Source organism: Panthera leo, chromosome B3, assembly GCF_018350215.1.
Source record: "Panthera leo isolate Ple1 chromosome B3, P.leo_Ple1_pat1.1, whole genome shotgun sequence".
In the NCBI taxonomy this organism is placed as follows: Eukaryota; Metazoa; Chordata; class Mammalia; order Carnivora; family Felidae; genus Panthera; species Panthera leo.
This window is the reverse complement of record NC_056684.1, coordinates 65,424,649-65,447,476: the sequence shown is the minus strand read 5'-3', so window position 1 is coordinate 65,447,476 and position 22,828 is coordinate 65,424,649. Positions and strand designations below refer to the sequence as shown.

General features: G+C 42.9%; 1 protein-coding gene across 7 annotated transcripts in view; it reads right to left on the bottom strand.

Moving 5' to 3' along the window:
* Window positions 1-22,054, bottom strand: part of MEIS2 (Meis homeobox 2) — a 207,957-nt gene extending 185,903 nt beyond the window's left edge. For 4 of the 7 annotated variants that reach the window (XM_042942464.1, XM_042942467.1, XM_042942468.1 and 1 more), the window contains exons 1-7: window positions 21,835-22,054; window positions 20,384-20,616; window positions 18,684-18,825; window positions 17,923-17,973; window positions 16,891-16,941; window positions 15,916-16,065; window positions 6,011-6,125 (exon numbers count right to left, since the gene is read on the bottom strand). In XM_042942464.1, the coding sequence (XP_042798398.1) occupies window positions 6,011-6,125; window positions 15,916-16,065; window positions 16,891-16,941; window positions 17,923-17,973; window positions 18,684-18,825; window positions 20,384-20,616; window positions 21,835-21,846 (754 nt within the window). In that variant the 5' untranslated portion in view covers window positions 21,847-22,054. Of the gene's footprint in view, window positions 1-6,010; window positions 6,126-15,915; window positions 16,066-16,890; window positions 16,942-17,922; window positions 17,974-18,683; window positions 18,826-20,383; window positions 20,617-21,271; window positions 21,351-21,834 lie in introns of those variants that run through there. The other 3 variants (XM_042942466.1, XM_042942469.1, XM_042942471.1) reach the window with 1 other exon arrangement.
* Window positions 22,055-22,828: the final 774 nt, after the last annotated feature.

Below are 22,828 nucleotides of genomic sequence, written 5' to 3'. Positions count from 1 at the left end.
GGAGGGGGAGGGGGGAGCGGCATGACGTTAGCGTGACTGTCGTGGGTCATGTTTTTTAATCCGTAGTATTGGACATGTAACACAGCAACAAGAGCTGATCATTTTGTTTAATCACCTTCTGGATCTTTGCCAGATGGTCTCTATTGAGAGCGCTGCAAACAGAGAGAGATGAACTGCATCTAACACGCCACCAGAGCTTTCCCGTAAATGTCTGAGAACTGATTCCAACAAGAATTTAGTCTCAGAGCAGAAAGGGATACATTTAAAAACTATGTGCATTAACTATACTTTTCCCCATAGAATCCTCACTTGGCATGAATAATTTACCCACTCTTATGCTAATGGGATCATGAAAGTATCCCTGTGTCTTTAGTGCAGCTATTCTCAGCTTTCAGTAATTACCCCACCCAGTGAAAATAACATGGCTTCTGCATTGAACGGCAGACTAGTACCTGACAATTAGAAAGATCATGGCTGACAGTGGAAGGGTCCAAAACTGGACAGAGAAACCCTTGTGGCCCAGGGAAGAGTGTAGACATAAAGTCTACAACGCTGGCCATGGGGGAGGGATGCGGGGGGGGGGGGGGGGGGGGGGAGGGGCGGGATGGGGAGGAAGGGTGAGAAGAAACATTTTCCATTGTCAAGCTTTGCGTTCTCTGACTTATTATCAAGATTTTACTTAAATAAAAATGTGTTTCTCTTTATATCACTAAGTGTAAAAGGCATTCGTGACAAGTTTTGAAGAAAAAAATAAACAATACCCAAGAAGAAGAACTAGAGTTATCTTTAAAGCACATCTGCATTAAGTATTTATTTTATCAGAATTGTTTAAAATCTAAATAGTGAAAAATCCTCTGCATTTTGCTTTTCGGAGGGAAAAAGGATTGCCCAAAAAAAAAAAAAAAAAAAAGGAGAAGAAGAAGAAGCAGGGGAAGAAGAAGAAGAAGAAGAAGAAGAAAGAAAGAAAGAAAGAAAGAAAGAAAGAGAGAAAGAGAGAAAGAAAGAAAGAAAACTCATTTTCGACCTCTGTCCACAAAACTCCATGTTAGGTAGTTCACTGTGTAAAAATTATCAGGCTAAAACATCTGGGAAAGAAAGCTATGAAACAGCAGGGAACGTGGCTGGTTTATTGTTTATCTTTTGTTTATGAGGCAGTATTCAAGTTTAATTACTACTCTAAATTAAACTCTAACTGGCATCAGGAGACATCCCTTTACATGACTAAGTTAAAAAAAATCTAGAAATCCCAACTCTGGGTTTTTCAACTAAGTTGATACATATAGGAAGAAATTACTCAAAATTAACAGCAATTATAGAAAGCTTTTAAGCATTTATGGGCACTATTACATGCTCCTAGAGCATTTATTTATTAGAAGAATTTAATTTCATTTCTATGGGGGGGAACAGAATAAAAATGCAACATAAATGTTCCATATACAATAGTTTTTTCCGTGGGAATGTTCAATTATCAATTATATTCTCAGAGAATTTTTTGATACAATTAGGAAGACAGGAAGGAAAAGAAATGTCATATATGTAGCATAACAGTGAGTGACCAGTTTTGGATGAACTTAGCTCTAGGAAAAATAAAAGTTAAAAGCAACTAGAAAAAGATTATGCCAGATGGCATCTGTCATATTGTATTTAGGGTTATTTTAAAGAAATTGCCGCCACTATGAAAACATTCCATTGACGGAGTTTTCCTAGACTGAATAAGAAATCCCAGTAGAACATATTCAGGATCCACTGTAGGTTGGTTTGAGGTTTTGCTCCCTCCTTTAAATGTATAACTAGAATATTTGGGTGGGGAAGAAATCTATTTCATAAGTGTAGTATGCACTACAAACTCAAAAGTGTAATTAATACTATTTTAGAAGCTTGCTTACCTATAAACACATCCAATATAAAGGGGGTATTTTTTAGATTTCGACACCATGATTGGTAAAGAACTGCATAATAAATAAACAAATACCTAGCTATGAAATAATAGTCTTATTGCCTGGATCATAGTTGGAGACATCAATGGGAAGGGTTTGATAGGTGGCAGGCAGAGTTGAGGGGAATTATGCTGGCTTGCACAGCCCTGTGTCCTGAAAGATTAAAGAAATATAGATGCTAGTATGCTAATGTATTTAGGTTAAACTGGGTCTGGCAACAGTATGGTTAACGTGCGTGTGGTGTGCAGTGTGAGCTCAGCAGTTACTGGGCCAACTGCCTCGGTATTTCTGGGAATCCTGCCTATTCACAGTGCAGGGATTGTTCAATTGCTGCAAAATGTACAAAATGAATTTTACAAAAATGAATTGTAAGGAAGGCCCCATTACAACGATTTTACAGCAAAGATGTCAACATCAATTTTTCTTTCATGCATAGCTAATGATTAAAACAGCATATTCCATTTGCCTAAGACAATTTATTTCATATTGGCACATCAAAATATTGAAATACAAAGTTATCTTTACTCTACCCTTTTTATTCATTGCTGCTGAACCCATACCATTGTTCAAACCAGGAAAAATAAAACAAACTTGGCACGAAATACTTAAAACAAAGGCTCATCAATATTCTCCAATTTGTCAACATCTCAATTACAGCACTGGAAAAAATGTAAATTTCATGTGCTCTAAACACTGAGGGGTCTATTCTCTTGCCAATTCACATGCGTAACTCCCATCAGCGTTAATGGGAGTTACACAAACCCATCAATAATAATAATACTTTGTACATATATTGTGCCTTTCATCTAAGGCTCTCAAAGTGCTCTATGAACAAGGAGGCTGCTTCCTAGTCTTTACTCTGGCAAAATACACAATGAAATACAAAGCAGCTTTTGACTCAGCAGGTACAGAATTAGGGACCCCAAGCCTTATTATCAAGCCCCATTTTACTGATGGGAAGCCAGACACAAAGAGGGCCCGTTACTTCCGCAGAGTCCCCAGTCTGTACCCTAATTCTATCCCTGAAAAACCAGATTTCTTTCTTCATTCTAATGTGACTAACAAGACAAACTCCCTCCCTTTGGCTGCTTTTAGCAAAAGAAATCAGAGTGAATGAAAATCTGGTTCATATTTATATAGTTTACTGCTAGGCATGTGCTGTTTGAAAGATATAGTAAAGTCGGGTTTTATATTTTACCAAGTTTGTTTCTTACAATATTTTTAAAATTCGATTTTTTTTCCCCCATTTGGTTTGTGGCACAAACACTAGAGAGTAAAAGATGACCTTTCACCTGTGTAACTGTAGCTCTTTCACTATCAAGTCATAAAATGAGGTATTTTTAGGTTCCAAAGCAAAGATGTGTACGAATCATTTTAGTAAAAATATTCACGAAAAATATAAAGCAACATAAATGCATGTATTGTTTTATAGCATATGGCTATTAAAGTTTAATTTAAAATGTGTATGAAAACATTGTATTTAGTACAATTCATCCCTATTTTTCCTGTTTATCATAATTTGTTTTGAAACTGAGTCGTTTTACAGTTTTCCATATGCCTGTTGTGCTAATAAATTCTGAATAAGCAAGAAAACTCTTTTCTAACCTACAAACTTGGTTTCCAATGAAACATTATAATATATTTAATGCTAAGAACATATATTTCTCTTCTAGCTTTTCCATTATACATCAACCCTAAGATTTAACCTAGGATAAGCATATGTGATTTCAGTCAATATCTCTGTTGACTTTGCCCTGAAGCAGATAATTAATCTTTCCCACAGAAAGCTACTATGGACAATTCAGTGGGCCAAATTTCACAGCACCTTAAATACATGTTTGAAAGACTCATATGGGCATGAGTATGACAAAATACATCCAAGCCTGGCCTTCAACATGTGGTCTGCCGTAAGAAACAGTGTCCCCTTAAACATGTGTTTGGGAACCACTGATGTGGTAAGCCAGGTAGGAAATTCTCCATGTCAAAGCGTTCCCTGTGTTATAGGAATCATAAGTTGTTTTGTCCCTCACACTTTAATACAGTAAAATGACTGACTTCCTAGTTCTCGTACACATAAGCTACCATGTCCATTCTTTAATCCCACAGAGATATGATAAAAGGAACAAAATCCTACAGGGATCAAATCCTTCAGCATGGGATAAGTGGGTGCAGCTACCCACAACACAGAGGTTTGTGTGTATCACTTTTACTCAGTGTGTCAGTCTCAGAACTCTTCTCTTTTCTGACCAAAAACAACAACAAAACAAACTAACCGAAATGATAAAACTCCATGCCTTGCTTGCTGCTGCAACTGTTCCCAGCTCCAAACCCCAGGGTCTTCTCTCTCCCCCTCCCCTTCTCTCTGGTCCTTTCCTGCTATCTCCCTTGCCATAACTCAACCAACCCAACAGAACCAGTCAGTTTTAAATTTCAGTTGGGACCTTCGTGACCTGTTAATGAATCTACAGAGAGGAGAAAAACTCACAGTGTTGAGTTATGCCTGGTGTTGCTAGCTGACTTGGAGTCAGAAATGCTTGAAGCGTTAACGTAATTGCAAGAATGTGAAAAATGAAGCGCTGGGCTCCTGAGCAAAGTGAAAGGTCAAAGCGAGCCTCACACACAACAAGTCTTTGGAAGATAGCCTCATTAGACCATTAAGTCTGCTTCTCTTTCCCCCCTCTTCTGCACAATGTTTAGGGCGTTTTGTTTTTATTAATAGATACATTTCACCCTTTGTGTGATAGCAGTTTGGGGTGGTGGGGAAAGGTGGGAGTCATTCAAAGCTTTCCAGCTTTAACTCTGCCGAGAAGTCCATCACCAGGATATGGAACCACAATTAAGGCATTGCACTGCAGATCCACAGAATTTATGTTCGTGCCATCTCCAAAATGCCTTCCGGTTTGGTTTTCTTAGGTGCAATCTAACTGGTCTCATAAAGACAGTATATAAGCCTAAATAAATACAATTCGCAAGTTCTTCCTCAATTTACCATCTCGTAGTGTTCATTTCTGTATCAGTTTCAAATTTGTTAAACCTAGATTCTAATTTGGACCTAGTCACAGTTAATGGCATCCTAGGAGAAACAATGTTTCTACACTCTTCTAGAATACTAGTCATCCAAAATCTGTGGCCAGAAACCTGGAGGAGTGAAGGCACTCACCCTACATCAACCACCCTCTTTTAAATGGCATATAAGACTACAGCTCAAGCTGTTAAACTGTCCTCCACCTGGAAGACTGTCTAATGCTTAAATATTGTGGCCATAAACACAGTCATAATAGAGATGAAATAGACCTAGGAGATCAGACACTATCTAACGTAAAATATTAAAAAGTAAAATCTATACACTTTCCTGGCCCACATTCAATAACGCATCTTCCTTTCAATTATCATTTTTGCTACAGAAGACTCATCCCTACCAATGTATAATTGCTCTCTGTGCAGTAGGTGAGTTTTCCATGGTAAAATTTATTCTAGAGTACACTAGGCTTCCTTGTCATCTGCAGTTGATGCCCCCCTTGTCCTGCGATTATTCTAATCTTTAGGATTTCTGACAAAAGTCGCCATGTCAGCTGAATGAAAATGGGGACAAATAGGCTAAGAATTTCAAAATCCATCTTCCCAAGATAAACTTCCATGTAGAAGCCACACCGTTCTCTGAGAGCTCATGAGCACAGATTTGGGCATTTTATGTACTTTAGAGGCATCACTGCTTGATTACAGAGAACTCCTAATGGTGATATGACAAACAAAATAACCTGGTCATTCTATTTACTCAGTAACAAAATAAGCCAGGTCATTCTATTTACTCACACACCGAAGTTAAAGTGTAGATAACCAAATCTGCAAAAGAATTGGCAGAACTACTCAATTGTTTTTGTAATGTCTACTTAAAGATGAGACAGTTCACTTTGATTTTTTTTTAAAGTAATGTAAGTTGAGAGGAAATACTAATATAGCAGCTCTCTAACCTGCCACTCTCCTACTTACAGGGAGGTAGTAGTGAGATCATAAAATACTGAAGCTAGTTCGGTTATGTCTACTTTGCACAAGGGAAATGCTTGACCTTTTACCTTGCTCACTGCTGTTGTCTCCACTCTGGGAAGCGTGGCCCCCACTGGAGGGCCCCGGGGTGCCTGCTGAGTGGGTGGACGTTGCATCGTCGTGATCTCGCCAAGATGCAGGATTCTGATGTCAGGATGCCAAGAAATGTTCCCACAGTTACCATTTCAGCCATAAATGAGGAACCAATAGGAAAGGTGCAGAGAAAGACAAAAATGTGTACATATTAGTATTTGTGGACCTAGGCATATACAGACCCCACACTATAGTATGTTGTCTTTTCAGCAACGGGTACCAAAAAGAAGAAAAGATGCTCTAGCATCTTGATGAGGTGATGGTTACATCTGTGTCTACATGTGTTTAAACTAATGGAAACAGACACATAAAAGGGGTGCGTTTTATGATACACAAATTATACCTCGATAAAGTTAATTTTTAAAGTTAGGAAAAAAAAAGCTTTTTAAAAATTTAGAAGTCATTTTTACTCTTGCTGCCTTAATTGGGACACACACTTCCAAGAAAGAGGCCCAATACTCTTGGATACTAAATTCCAGAACATCTACAAAACTCATGACTCCCTTAAAAACAAAAATAAAAACAAAAACAAAAAACCCCCACAGATCCAAGAACATATGGGGCAGCTCTCTGCATCTTTCAGATGCATTGCCCTACACCAACCTGAATGAACTCTGAACATTATCAACTGATTACACAACCAACAGATACAGTGATACTAATGAACAGAATGAAACAACTATGAACTGCTAGCCGAGTGATAAACTGGACAGAACTTTCACGTGAGCTCCATGGAAGCTTAAAATTCACAGGGAAGTGCTTTTTTCCTGGAAGCATGACTTGTTTCAAAGGACATGCAAGGCACACTAAGAAATTATAGCTCATGCTACTTTGCCGAGTGTATTCTTCTCCTGTTCCTCCTCCCCTTTCCTGATCATTCCCAATCCCCTGCTGTTGCTTAAAGGAAAACAGGAATTCTAATGTACAGGAAGGACTTTATCAGCACCACATGAAGGCAGGCAAGAGATGGAATTTCCTCTGGCAGAAACGGAGAGGAGGAAAAGCACATGAAACAGACCAGCCTTAAGGCCAGACAGTACACTTGTCACCTGCATGTGATGACTTCAACTAAGACCAAAGATCTCCTGGCAAGCAAATTCTTATGGGGGGGGGGCAGGGAGATTCTTTGGGGGCAAAATAAAACAAAAACATCAATCTCTCAAAGTGCACGATTTCTTCTTACAAGAATTGGTAAATAAGGATTCAGACAGACCGACATGCCTATAGGCAACAAGCAAACATCTTGACCATCTGAAAACAATCTTGCCATGTTGTCATTATATATAGTTTATCCAGAAGAAAAGAAATTAGTCTATCACTTTCTTCTACATCAACTCTGTAATGTGTATATAGAATATAAAGTTGTATTAAAATAAAATCAAGAAGCCATGGGGAGACAAAATGGGGACTATTCTTATTTGGAACAACAACAACAAACCATTCTCTTCCCCTCTACAGGTCTGCTATAAACTGAGTGCAAATTAATAGTTGGCATCTGTAAAAGATGACGAAATGACCCAAAGCTCTATAGATCAGTAATATCTGTATCAAAACAAGGCTACTGGCAATGCCATCAGGCAAGCAACTGATTCCAAGTGGAAACCCCAAGCAGAAATTTTGTGATTATAAATACAGCACAGGTTTAGATCTCTGAAGATATGTTTTAGAAAGTAGATTAGGGAACAAAATTGAGTAGAAAGAACTGAAAATCAAGGTTCTGTGCTGCCTGTACTAAGACAAAGTCATGCCTGTGACTTCTCTTTTTATCAGAGTTAGAAACCACTCCAACAGTTTCCAGCTAAAGGCAAAGAGAATACAGGGGCTCTTCAAGCTTTGCAGCCTCTTCGAGTCAGCTGTTTGCTGGATGGTAATCAGATAAAGAGCTAGAAGAATTGCACGGGGGGGGGGGGGGGGGTGGTTAGGAAACAATGGCGTGGCATTGGTTTAGTCCTACAACCACACTGGTGAGAGCCTTCTTTCAGAAATAACTATAACACATTCACCTAGGCTCAACTTTTCAGTGTATACAGCAAGTGATGTTAATTTTATGCACTGCAGTCTTTTTATTAAGCAGGCTGCTAGAAAAGCTCCTCACCCCTCATGAAAATTGCAATAATTAGCCACTAACATCTCAACTATGTTTTAAGGTAAATGTCATCCAACAATGATTATATCATCATTCAAACGAAGCTGGAGCAAGTTGTTCTGTCTGGGCACTAGAGTGGTTTGAACTAACTGCTCAGAAGGACTTCCAGCAACTGAAAATACTGGTTTGTCCTTATCAGTCAAACCTGTGCTGAGTTTTTAAAGACAGACCTCATTAATTTACAATTTAGTATACTTCTTCCAGTGGTTTTCTGAGGAGGAGGAGGTGTTTTCTAAAGTAAAGGAGGGAAAAATAAGCCACATCAGCAAACATTACTTTAGAAGCAGCTGGCTCCTCCAAGGGAGTTGGATCTCCGGTTTTCAGCCCATTCCTAGAATTTGCTCATGTTCACCATTTCACGTGCCATGCCCCTGTCTTTTTCTCTCTTTTCTCCTTCATGTCCTCAAAAATGCTGTCCCCAACAAGTGTCATAAGATGTTGGGTTTCCATATGGAATGTCTCAAGTATTATGACCTCGTTTGGGAGTCTGATCAAAACTAAGGAATACCCACCCTGGCATTCATTTAAGTTGAAAGTAGGAAAAACAGATGTATCTCTCCAGGGCTTCAGGGCTGAGAAGCTCCACAAAGTTGTTCACATTCAGCTACACCAGGGTGACTCGATCACCCAGGGGGACTTCTCTTGAGAGAAGAGACAGGGAGGGGCAAGGCGTGTGAAATGGCAAACATGACAAATACTGATAATCTGGTCCATAAAAAATTGCTACCTTCCTGGTCATAAAAAATTACAACCTATGTGGACAGATAAAGTGTAATCCTTTACCCATAACACTGTTTTTTTTTTTCTTTAGACTGAAATATTTGTTTGTATCACAACTTCTTTCTTCTTCTTTTTTTTTCCCTCCCTAGATAGTTTCCAAGTTTACATCCTTCAAGAATAAACTGCCTGGCTTTCTGCCAAATTATATGCAGAAGTTTAGTGAATCTTGAAACCGAAGTGGCATACGAAAGCATGTAAAACACATGATGTATGTGGAAAAGAAAGAGAAATGCTCTCTGAGTGCATGCGTGGGGGTGAGCACTCAAGTATATGCATTCCACTATGTATGTCCTGTTCTTCAGCCAAAGTATCACGAAGACACCCGAGGGCAAGGAGTGAACATGTTTCTATTCCCAGTGGCTTTAATAATTGGGAGTCAAATACGGTACTTTTCTTGCTCTTACGTAATTGCGTTAAAGAGCAGTGTTAGCAGGAGAAAAGCAGTGAATACTGAGTGGAGCACAATAGAAGGAGATGGAAAATAGATACAAGAAGCTAGGTCTCCAGGGGCAGTATTTTCTATTTGCTGGGCTACAGACTCACAGCTGATAATGCAAGTTGTAATTAATATAAAAGCATGAGACAAGATGGGGAGAGCTTGTAGTAGCGGGGCCACAGGAGATCACTCTGCTGCTCTCCTCTGTTTCTCATTTACACACAGCTTTCCCTAGAAAACACAATTCTGCCAGTGTTTTCTCCCTTGAAATTAAAAAAAAAAAAAAATGATTTAGCACCATCATTGAATTCTGCTAAATCTGGGAAAGAGCACAGAGAGGACAGGAGTCTCCGGGCATAGGAAGCAAAACATATGTACGCCTTTTTTGTTGAAGTTGCAGATATGGTGGAAATTGTAACATTTTACACCATTATGGCATTTCTGTGGGGACCTGCCCATAGGAAAATACTTAATCAGTCCTGGTGAATTGGTAGGATTGCCCTGTTTAAATGATTCCACAAAGCTCATGATTCTCACATTGCAAAAAGAATGGAACAAAATGTATGAGCGTTTCTAAACAAATACAAAACTGAATGAGGAAGTAAAATGTATTAGGATTCGAGGGGGGGAAAAGCCATACTACACACACATTCTTTCTAAAATAATCTGGAACTCATCTTAGACCCCAAACGAGAAGATGAATCAATGGATGTGGTATAGGGGAGAAAGCATTAGATTCGAATTAAGTCACTAGGGTGCCACCTCTAACTGATCATGTGGCCTTAAGCAAGTGATGCACTTCATTTCCCTGGGACTTGTTTCCTTTATCTCTTTAAAATTAAGAAGTTAGGCAAGATAATCCATAAGGTCACTCCTACTTCTTATTTCTATTATTAAAAAATATTTACAATAAGCATTTGATTTTCTAGAACCTATACAACTAAAACACGATCTATAACACCAAGCCAAAAATTATACATGAACTTGGACAATACGGTAAAGTAATTCAGAATATGCGCTTGTAGGTGGAAAGCAAGAGCAAACATATATAAAGACATTTTAACCAGCAAACTAAGCATGCAAAACTAATTTGGCTCAATATGTTTAAACAACAAAGGCAAGATATGCTTGCATCGGTATACACAACTAATATGTTACATATTTCCACTTTATGATATTGTAGCTCCTAATTAACATTATGCAAAAATTACTATTTTTTAAAATCAGATGAAGACTCCTGTCATCAGGCATGCAAGCCTACAGAAGTTAAAATGTTAATTGTATGGTTTGAAAAAATGTTGGAATTTCAACTTCATTATTCTAAAGTTGACACAAGAACTCAGGAGAAGCACGCATGCTTTCAGAACATGGACTCCCTCTTTAAAAATGTAAATAGAGCTGGGGTCTTTCCCTCAGCTCCTTGCTTCCACCCTCCACTGAGCTTTGGGAATTAATAGGTGAGTAACTCTCAAAGTAGTAGCAAGTGCTCTTTGCAAATTCCAAAAACAAATTCCAAAATTAAAAAAAAAAAAAATGGATTCCTCCATCAAATGGATCAACTTTTAGAAAAGAGAGAAATTTCTTATTTTGTTGATATGCCATCATATTAGAACATGTCTCCTATAATTTTGAATTGCGTTGGAATATTCCATAAAGCATTCAGTCTGAAAAAAATACAAAATCAATTTTTAAAATATCCAAATTTTAATCTGATCGTGAATGTCAGTGGTTGTCAAGGGCACCTTTGTTTGATTTCATCTCATTACAGTTACACTGAAAACATACTTCAGCTGCTCAACCAAAGGGATTTAAATAACATAATTATTTTTGATGGAAATTGACATAGGAACTATCAACCTTCAGAAGCTATACAACAATAACAACAGAAAACCCATGACCCCAGCCATGGTGAGTTGGTGGACAGAACTTGGAGGGAGAACTTTTCCGGAATGGGTCCCTAGAGGCCTCGGGTAACACACAGTAAGGTCTAATCCTATACTAGAACTTAAGAAACTATCTGACAAAATAAATCATTTGTATTATTAATATTATTATCAAATCCCATTATTTCCCCTTTGATATCCTATAGGCCAATCACTTAAACCTATCCCTTTCCTCACCGCCTAATCCCTGCTAGATTTCCAGGTACTAATAGCATTTACGTCTGGACACTTGCCCGCATTCTGTCAGGGACAAGGTTCGGGGAGACTCCCCTCTAACTTAGCCCATTTAAAAGAACTGTATACACAGAAAAAAAATAACTTGATAGATTCAGAGATGCAAAAGAAAAAAAACAGCATATCTTCAGTTAAGTTACAGCTTTCAACATAGAAATTAAAATGTTTTTCTTTTATGTATCATATTATCAGAGCCAATAAGGCACCTGTCACTAACTGTTAACAGCTACAGTTGTATTTTCTTCCCTATACTTAATTCACCTAAACAAATAATAATAAATAAGTAAAATGTAGTTCCTCACGAACATTAATCAGGAATAATAATATGCACTTCAGGCAAATGGACCTTGGCCCAGAGAATGTATTTCAAACAGATATGTTTCATTTATCTAATGCTGATCTAAAGATACGTAATATCTTTCAACGTAAACTTAAAGAAAGATTTTATTAGCCTGCACTGGATCTAAAGACTTGATCTAAAATTATGTAAAGTAGAAAATGTGGAGATCACCTATTATTTAGAAACACTACAGACCAGGAAAAGCATGAATTTTCCATAACAGTTTTCAAGTTGAAAGTTTTGTCTTTTTTTAAAAGAATTTGTTTCTTGATATGTTTATTTTAAACATAATAAATTTGGATGCCTGGGAAACTTAACATGAATTGCAGCTGAAATATAGAGTTCCATTTCCTTTCACTATCTTATTTACTTCTTCCCATTATTCCAAAGAATACTCTAACAGTTGTTCCCTACCTATAATAATTACTATTACGTTTAATAAGAAAATAAGATAAACTATACTAGAATATAAAAACGCAAGCATTCATTATGAATTTATTAAAAACAACAAAACAGGAGCCAATGTTGCAAATTTTATCTTCTGTTTAATTCCAAATTTCCTTTTATCATTATGCCCATCATGTAAGCCTCGATAATAAATGAACGAATTCAGTATCTTTAACGGATGTAATGTACAAAAGGTTAAGACATTATGGTTGTCTTTTTATCAACGTTACATCAGATTATTCACATAAAATTACAGAATGTGAGATCAGCATGACAACAGCCTGATACACTGTGGAATCGTATATAAAACCCATTCCTAAAAGTCTGCCAAAAATAATTGCTTTCAAGGTATTTGTAGCAAGTACTTTCATTCAGTTTTATTTTCAAATTTTTTAATAAGAAAATAGAAGTCTAGGTTGGCACCTAATATTTTGTTCCTGACGCTTGTCCCTCTGCTTTCTACTACACAGAATTACACACTTATTCTTTCTTTTCTCTCTTTCACTCTCTCTCTCCTTGCCTGATCCTTCCTTAAACACACACACACACACACACACACACACACACACACACACAATGCAGCTTGATACCGCTTAATAAGTATAGAGGTGTATGTGTTTTGGGGTGTCAAACAGCTGTCACAAACTGTCACCTCCACAAGAGAAACCTTGGCACACAACAAATTAAACTACACTTCTTTTTTAGCTGTCATTATTCATAGCCAATAAGTTGAAATGCTCTCGGCATTTCATGTGCAAATAAAACCATGAGGAAGCGCAGTAGATCAGAATAGTGGGCCAACAGATAAAACAGAGAAAACAACACGCTGTCTCAGTCCTTCTGAAGTGGCTCATCATCACCCCTGCACCAGCATGCACCAAATGAGATCCAGCCTGGGGCAATGTATTAAATATGCATATCAAAGCAAATGAAAAAATAAACCTGGAGATTCAAATTGGACACATTTACATGCTGAAAATGTTCCCCTCATACCACTTTTCAGGTAGTAGTTCTACGGTATTTTCCCTTTTCTTGCTGGTGGGGGGTTAAGGGAGAGCGCGCTGGCAGGAGAGGCAGAAACTAAGAGAATTCACTTTGTAGGCAGATGCCTGCTAATGAATACAATCAATTTACCTATGGCACAAAAATATCAAAAAATGGTGAAAACTCTCCAAGGTTTTCTCTCACCTCCCGCATAAAATTCCAGTCGGTAGCAAACCTCGCCATTTCCCACTCGGTGTGCTGGTGGAACAAATTATTGCTTCCTTTCAAAACAAATAGCAGGGGGCTAAAGTAAAAATGTTATAGTTCAGATCTCTAGGAAATAGAAGGCTTTAAATTATGATGCCCAATGAGGTGGCAAGCCCTCGTGGGTTCAAAATAAATCAGTTGTCATCTTTATTTGATTGGGGGCCTGAAAGAGGAGCAACAAATGTTACCGTTGACTCTTTTATCCAAAGATGATGATTGTTAAATTATTAAAGCACTATCCTCTTAGGTACCACTGACTACTTGAGTGTAATTTAAATATTACAATAGTTTCATAAACTGGAACTGTCGATCAGCCAATCCTCTAAACAGCCTAGTTTATCTTATCTCTTCTGTGTAAACATCAGCATGTTCTAGTTCCATACATCGAAAACAGTTGCCAAGAAGCTATTCCAGAGACTCAAGTAGTCGAGACCCCCATAAATGTCACGAGAGAAACGTTTTGGGCTGCAGATAACTGTGAACCTCTCATTCTACAAATCAGGTAACTATATCCTTCTCATTCCCCCAATACTGCAGAATGCATATGAACTGAGAAAGAGGAAGCTATGAAAATAAGCAAATGACGACAACAACAAATATTTCTAAGGTGGTGTCTCGCCTTATAGACAACAGCCACACGTCATAATGCCACATATCAGCAAGTAAACTTTCCGTAGCTGCTTGCTGCACCCTTTTGATTTTCGTTAATATACTCAAATACAAAAGAGCCCCCCAAAGTTCCCCCATTGTGATGGGAAAAGCCAAGAGTAAAGACAGGCACAGGAACTTTCAATGTCATAGCATTTATTCTGTCTCAGAACTAGACAACCAGGACTGAGGTTTTCTTTTTCTTTCTTTCTTTCTTTCTTTCTTTCTTTCTTTCTTTCTTTCTTTCTTTCTTTCTTTCCTTTTGTTCTTAGGCTGGATTTCCATACAGTACAAAGGCTAATAATTAAAATGTATGCCTGTATATTTTCAAAACTTTTTGGGGGGAGGTAGGGGAAAGGTAAAGAATCTCACAGAAGGTTTACTCTCCAGGCCTCTCAACCCATTCCTCTTAATAACCAAGAATGGGGTGGGGGTGGGGGGGGTGGACAGTTGTGGTAATGGTACAAACTGCCTTCAAGCCTCAAAGCTGTTTAACTCCACAACATGCTAAATTAGTATTTCAGCCAGCCAGTTATTAGACTATAGCCTATATCACTTAGGTTGTAAGCTCAATTGAATATAATCTATAGACACCCTGTCCCCCACCCCAGGCTTGAGTTCCTATAAATAAACTGCTGTTCACACCCACTCTTTAACCTCGCCACTCTTGCCTTTCCTACCAGCTGCAATCTTTCTTCTCTTTGCTTCTTTTTCAAATTTTCAGTCTCACTACATATGCTTTTTTTTTCCTTTTTTTTTTTTTTTTTTTTTAAGCATCAGGCTCCCTAGATCGGTTCCAAAATAGGATTAAAAACAGAGAATAGAAAGAAATCTCCCCTCCTAGACTGACATACACAGTCACTCCTTACTATACTCTGTCTTCATTCACCAACTGTTTAAGTGTTAAAATTCAACCACTAACCTATGGTTACTCAATCGCAATTCCCTTCAGCTTTCTGTAATACATTGTTAATAACTGTTTCATCAAAGTTACTGTCTTTTATTATAAAGATGCTTCAGGCACTTGGCAATAAGTCCATATACTGACAATAAGTTTCTATAGAGCAAAAGCTCAGAGAATTGTAGTGTGTTCACTCCTTCTTTCCTTTCTAATGCAATGCAAGATTGTCAATAATTCTCAGGATTGTCATCTCTGTGAGGGACTGGGAAGTTGGCCCTCCCTCCCCAATTCTCTCTTGTCCTTCAGTGCTCTCTCCCCCACCCTGTCCATCTAGCCGACTTGCCTCTGGGTCCCTGCCGCACTGATTACACAGAGTTGGGAAAGCAGAAAAGGCAGCAGTCACCATATCAAACAGACAATTTGCTAACACTCAAGTCACCAAATCCAGGAAACTTTACACATTAAGAGCACAAATCACTCTATCAACTCCCTGGTTTCTTTGGTTCTCCACATAAATAAGGAAGGGGGGGCAGCAAAGGGCAAAGGAAGATGAAAGGTGTGGCAGAGGTGGTGAGAAAGGGAGAAAAGACCCCCAAAGAGACCAAATCCCTTAACAAGAAAACCAAGTTTGAGCTTAGCTAAATGTTACAACAACTTTTTTAAAAATGCTATGCCCAGTAGTCTCAAAAGAATGCCAAAGGGCTCTCAGACTTACATGGTCAGCGAGATTTGTAGAGGAGCCTGAAAGTTCTTCGTGATCTGACTTGGAGCTGCCGTCCCTTTCATCAATGACAAGGTCGATGGGCATTTTCCCCTTCAAACAGCTAATGTACCGATGGCAGAAGTTATCACACAGTTCGTGGACCTAAAGGGAGGGTCATGGTGGAAGGTTCAGCTCATGTTGTTGTTGTTGTTATTGTTTTGTTTCATTTTTAAAGGGAAAAAAAATCAGGATGCAGGGTTACATTTGGAAAGAGCAACAGTGCAACCTCTTCCAAACTAACTCTAATTAATGGGTGTAATACTTGAAGGCGAGGAAACAATAGAGCAATTGTTGCAACAGATATTATTCTCGGGAGACTTCCCTGAGCAACAAGTCACAATAAAGGGAGTACAAACAAGACTGGAAATAACTGGGTTCAGACTGGGAGTCCGGAGGTGGGGTTGGGAGGGGGGATCCAATCTGATGATAACATCAAAATGTTAGAACGCTGGAACTGGGAACAGCATTGGCATTTGCGATTCAACAAGCTAAGAGTTTCATATGTTTCCAGGGGAAAGTGACTGAGCTGGAGAGCAATGTGAAGACAGCCCAGCGAGGATGATTTCCCCCTGCGTGTACCTAATGCGCACTCTGGTCTGAGGGTGAGCTAAGCTAATAGAGACGCAAGCAGGCTGAATGTCCAGTAACACAAATGGTTTGCTGCATTTCAAAATAATCCTGAATGCCTAGGGAAAAAGACAGGGCGCGGGGGGGGGGGGGGTGGTGGCGCACAGCAGAGCTGTCCTAATTCACCCATCCTCTGAGCCCTTGGGTTGAGGAGCAGTTTGAAGGAAGGACATAGTAACAAGTTGCTCAAAACCTCCAGGTGCTCAGTGCCTCAGCCTGGAGATTTGGCAGAAGACATCCCGACTCAACGGAGAGAGGGAAGTGGCTAAATCAAAGTAGGGAGTGTCATTCCCTGCTTACCTTTTCTAACTCCAAGAGATGAAACCTTAGTACTTGTATTGCTTGGATCATCTGAAAGAAAAGTTTGGAGTGTGGAGTTAGGGCTCTGTGACTCAAAGCCCTGAGTGGGGGGTGGTGGGGGAATTGAGCTGGGGAGAAGAAACAGGCAAGTGGCCAGGCAAAACCCACACATCAAGAAATCATCAGAAAAACCAAGTGATTACTGATCATCTCTGCCTCATTGGCCACGGGTAGGAATCTGACTCAACCTGAGCCGAGGCGTCTAATATCTTTGCCCCCTGTGTTCACTGAGCTATTTGGAAGGACTGCTTTCCTAGGGCCAGGCCTTCCTTCTCCGCCTGAGTCTTTAACCGTCCCCTCTTTCGACCTCAGGCCAAATTAAAAAAAAAAAAAAAAAAAAAAAAAAGCTTCGGAGAGAGAAAGCTTTTTACAGCACACCCAGCAAAACCCGTCCTTACTAAAGAAGGAAATACTCAAGATGAATGGTGAGGCAGGGCCTTTGAGAGCGGATTTAAGTACTTTTAATATTGAAATTGTGCAAATTAGCAAAAGAATCGCACCTAAAAGTGGCCTGCGCGGGCCTGCCCCAGGACCCCCCCCCCCCCCACACACACACACACCTCCCAACTCCCCGCCCGCCCTCCGCTGGGCCAGCGGTTACTTCCTTCGGGTTAGCTGCTGGGGGCTCGGCTGCCTACCCCGGCAAAGAGAGGAAATAACTCACTTCTCGAAGCCTCACTCCCCGGCCGAGACCCGGGACTCATCCACTGCTCACACTCGGGGCGCTGTGTCCCCGCCTGCTGCTCGCTGGCCTCTGCTCTCCCCTACAACCACCCCTCACCCCTTACCTCCCCTCTTCCTTTCAGGGGCTCAAAACTGGTCCCTTCCCCCTCACCACCCTCCTCCCCCCGTCACTTTGGAGCCTCAAAACAGGGTTCTGCTCCAACTCCCTGGAGCTCCAGGGGAAAGTGGGTGCTTCCAGGCAAGGAAAGGGGCCCAGGCTGGGGAAAGGGAAGAAACCGTGAGCCTTACCAAATTGTCCAGCTCTGGGTTTGAGGAAAAAAGTGGCTTTTCCGCACGAACCTGGAAGAAGCAGGGAAAGTCAACATGAATTACCAGCCCAACTTGAAAGAAGGAAATCCCTGTCACGGACTAAATTGCATGAGTGGGGAAGGTGGAGAGTCAGCAGCCGTGAAGAGGAGAGAGGCTTTGGTAAAACACAGGACACAAACTAGTGCCTTAAAATAGTGCGGTTGCTTGAAAAAGTACTGGGCCTCCTGCTCCTAGCCCCATTAAGGGGTACCCGGAAATGCTGAGCTGCAGCTGGAAATTCAGGGCCCTGCTCCAGGCCCGAGTACCCTCTTATTCAGCCCTCTAAGGGACAGTGGCTCTCAGCCTTCCTCACCTTACTGCCCGCACTGACCACCCCACCAGGCGCCCAGCTTCCTCCCCTCCCAGGCACTCTCGGGTTCCTCACCACCCCTATCCCCAATTCTTGTTCTAGTAGCTGCAGGCGGGGAAAAGGCCAAGCCCCAGATTAGGAGCAGGTCAACTTTAATTCGAGGGTCGAGCCCCTGTATTCCTGGCTGGGGGGAAAAACAAACACCCATATTTATCTCCGCTTCCAGTTCGCCTCCAGGCTCAGGGATGGGGAGGAGGCGTAGCGCTCGGACTGGGCCAGAGGAACAGATCGGGTGTCCCTGCCTTTTCCTCCTCTTTCATGTAAAGCTCTGAGGAAAGGGGAGGGGGTGGTGAGGGTCTGCAGGAGGGTGAGTGGGTCAAGAAGGCTGGACCTGCTTGGCGAAGACCGCGATGTCCTCGTTGAAGGAGTCGGAGGAGCAGACGTCTCCGCCGGCCACTCCGGGTTCCCGGGGAGTGCAGGTCGCCAGCTCGCACTTCTCAAAGACCAGAGCTAACAGAGGAAACAACGGGTGCCTAACGGGCAGCGCCACGCAGAGACACACACACGGAGACGGGGTGCAGAGGGGAAGGAGCGAGAACTGTAATCAACAAGTTTGGAGGGTTCGGATTCCTTCTTTCATAAAACAAGCACGCATCACACTTTACAAGCCTTCCTCAGTCAGCCGAGCCTGGGCCAGAAACAGAAAGGAAAAACGGCCTGGCCCTTTCCCTCAGCTCAGGAGTCCCTCAGGTCTGGTGGGAGAAGCCCCTGGCCACTGCAGCCCACCGAGTAAGAAGAGCCTCAGTGGGAAATAATGAAACATCCGAGCAGCTCAGGCAGTCTGGAGCCCGGAGCTGATCCAGACCCAATCCCCATACTACAGAGGCCGCAGAACCAACCCCATACCCAGCCCTGACCTCTCAAGAATGGAACACTACGGGTTTTTTTTTTTTTAATTGCTTTAGCTCTGCACATTAATGGTCATTTCGAAGGAGGCCGAAGGCTTCACCCACATAGACGCCCGAAGTGGCATTTCCTAAATCTAAATCGGAGAGGGTCCTCTTCTAACCTCTCTACCCCCTTGCCTTATAAACTTGTTTGCTCTACTTCTAGTAAAGCCCGGGCGTGGGGGCCAAAATAATAGGAATGTTAAACGCCGAGGAGCTTCCTTCCAAAGACCACATTTCTCCAGCAGGCAAAAACAAATAAATCGAGTGTTAAAACTTGGAAGCGTGCGTGCGCGTCTGCCCTTTGTGTTCCTCCGGGCGGTTTAGCTCCACTTCGGGATGCTTGCGGCCTCTGGCTTCAGGCTCCGTGGCCGTTGACCAGCCGTCCCCTCCCCTCGGCAAACCGCCGCCTTCCCCACCTACTCTCAACTGGGAGAGCCCGAGAGGTACACTTTTGGACCGGGCACCGCCATCCCTGTCCGAATTCTCTCAGGATATAAAACGCGGAATTTCCAGCCATCTCCCTCACTCCTCCTAAGAGCAGCTCTGTGCAAGCAGCAGTCCCTTCCACCCCGCTGCACTTCAAGGTCTACCCCCTTTATTTACAGAGAATTAAGAAGTGGGTGATTAGGACTTCCTGGCCGACAGAAGCAGCCCTGATCCCAGCTCAAGCTGCATTTAGTGACTCCCAGACTCTCGGTAGGAAACAGAAGAGGGGGGAAAAAAACAACAAAGTTGCTCCTCATCGGCAGGAAACTTTCTCCTTCGTCAAGGCCTCAGTTAGGGGGCCTGGAAGGACCAGCTCTGCGTCCTTTGGCCAGGAATCCCGTCCTTGGGGAGAAGGCCCTGGCAAGATTCTCAGGACTCAGTCACTCTGGGTTGTGGGGTCCGGAGTGACTGGGCTATGGGGGTGGAAGAGGCTTTATCTTTCGGGGATTTACACTTCAGGCGAAGAAGAGCAGGCCCCCTTCTCTGTCCTTTCTGAAGGCAAGCGGTCCCCCCCCCCCGCCCGCCCCCACAGCCCCCCCCCCGCAGAAACAACTCCCCACTTAGCCGACCATCCCCTCAACCCCCACAGAGACGAACACACACTCGCACTCACAAACAGTATGCTGGGTCGGGAGGGGGGGGGCGGTTGGTTTACCCATAGATCGCGTCCTTGTCCCGCTTCAAGGCGTCGTTGACAGCGGATCCCATGCTGGCCGGCATGACATTGGGGTGCGGGGCGTGCGCGCCGTAGTGCTGCGTGGCGTGGAGCGGCGGCCCGTGGTTCAGGTGGTGAACCGGAGGGATCGGCCGCGGCGCGTGAGGGTCTCCGTACATGGAAGCAGGCACCCCTACTCCGTCCATCCCGCCGTAATGGGGCAGCTCATCGTACTGTCGGAACCCGGCAAAGGGGAGGGGGGCGCAGGAGGTGAGGGAGAGCCAAGGGGGAATAGAAAAAGAAGATGGGAGAAGAGAGCCGGGAGAGGAGTGGGGAAAGAATAGAGGAAGGGTGGAGGGAGAAAGACGAAGGGCAGCGGGGGCAGGCAGGAGAGAAAGAAAGAGAGAGAGAGAGAGAGAGAAATAAAAACAAAGTCAGAAAGGAGAAAAGTACCGAGCACGAGTTGAACGCACAGAAACCAAACCAGCCGAAACAACGAGTTGAAAGTTGCGGGGGAAATGTTTTTAAATTTTAAAATGAAAAAGTATGAACCAAGAGCAGCGTTTAGAGCAGGGAGAGGGGGCAGTGAGGCCAGGGACCGAGGGGGCGCCGGGAGGTCCCGCTCGGGCCAGAGGCAGCAGAACCATAGCGAGCCAACCGAGGGAGAAGTGGAGTTAGTGTGAGAAGGAAGCCCCGGATCCCACCCCTAACCCCCCTTCGCCTCCTCCCGAGGATCCAATAAATCAAAAGGCGAAATGAAACAAAATAAAGAGAAGAAAAACGCTAATAATCAGGAGGAGAACGCCGAGGACGAGGGAAGACTGGGGCCAGTGCCTCCCCGGGGGCAGGGAGCGGAGGGGAGGGGGGGGGGAATAACGTGAAAGTTACCAGAAACATTATTTAGCAGCGGATTCCCTGCGTCCTTGTCAATTTCAGAGACAAAACAAGCAGCCCAGGCTAGTCTAGGCGGCGGCGCAGCGGCTGCGGCAGCGCGGCCCCAGCGGCGGCCCCGGCGGCGGCGGCGGCTCCTACGCAGCCCGTGCCCGCCCCGAGCCGCGGGAGCAGCGGCGGCAGCGGCGCAGCAGCGGCAGCGGCGGCAGCAGGAGAACCGGGGGAATCGCGCTGCTGGGGTAAAAGCTGGAGCGAGGCGAAAGCGTGTAACAATTGCACACGCACACACACCACTCACACGCACTCGCCGCCCGCCCGCTCGCACAGCGCTGGAACACGCGCGCCCAGACACGCACACACGCACGCACACACACTCGCACACACGCAGAGGCACGGGGGGGAAAAGCCGATGAATAATTTTGCTGCTATTTTTTTAAATACTGGCCGCCATCATCAAGCAGCGAGCAGCAGCAGCAGCGTTGAAGGGAGAGGAGGCATCGGGACAGGCCCCTCTTAAGAGAGGATTTATATCTAGGTAAGTGTTGGAGATTTAAACCTACCCTTTGCGCCATCAGTCTGCGCTCCAATAAACTCCTGGATGTGTCGTATATTTAATATCCCAGTCCGGATAAGAAAGTGATCTAGGCTGAAGATTCCTTTTTTTTTTTTTTTTTTCCAAACCAAAAAGACTTCTCCCAATTCTCCAATATGTTATTTTTAGGGGGGGAAAAAAAAGCCCAGGCAAGACAACGAAGAGTTTTTTTTTTTTTTTCTGTGATATTTCTTCTTTTTCTCTTTTTTCCTCTTCTTCCTCCTCCTCCTGATCTTCCTCCTCCTCCTCCTCCTCCACCTCCTCCTCCTCCCCCCTCCCCTCCTCCTCCTCTTCGGTCCTCCTTTCCCCCTCTTTCTCTTCTCTTCCCCTCAGTTGAAAAAAAAAAAAAAAAAAAGAAAGAAAAGAAAAAGAAGAAAAAGAAGAAAAAAAAATTGTCAAGCCCCCGAACTGAAGGTTACGAGCGGCCCGTCAGCAGCCCACATGTAACCGAACTGTCGTGTTTCATGGCTTTTTGCCACTCCAGCTGTCAATCAAAGCCCGGAATGTCAAGGTAGTGAATGAATGATGGTTGATGATGATGAAGAGGAGGAATCTTTCAGACCCGTTTTTTTTCTTCCAGTAAAACTCCGCGAGGGGTTTCTGCTTCTTGAATTTTTTCCTCCCCCCTCCCCCCCTCTTTTAGCTTGGCCCCCGCGGTATCTATGATATGATCCTCTCTCTTTAAAGTATCGTTCAAAGAAAGCAGAGGGGAAAAATCAAGAAAAAAATTGAATAGTTTGCAAAAATTGGACTTCCTCCCCCCCTTTCCTGGTAGGTATTTTGTCTCTCCCTCTCTCTCTTTCTCGCTCGCTCGCTCTCACTCGCGCTCGCTCTCTCGCGCTCGCTCTCTCGCGCTCTCTTTCTCTCTCTGGGAGATGAGTGAGTGTCAGTAGGTGTTGGCAGGTTGGCTGCTGCCTGGCTTATAGAAGAGCCTCAGTTTGGCGGCGCGGGTCGGCGGCGGG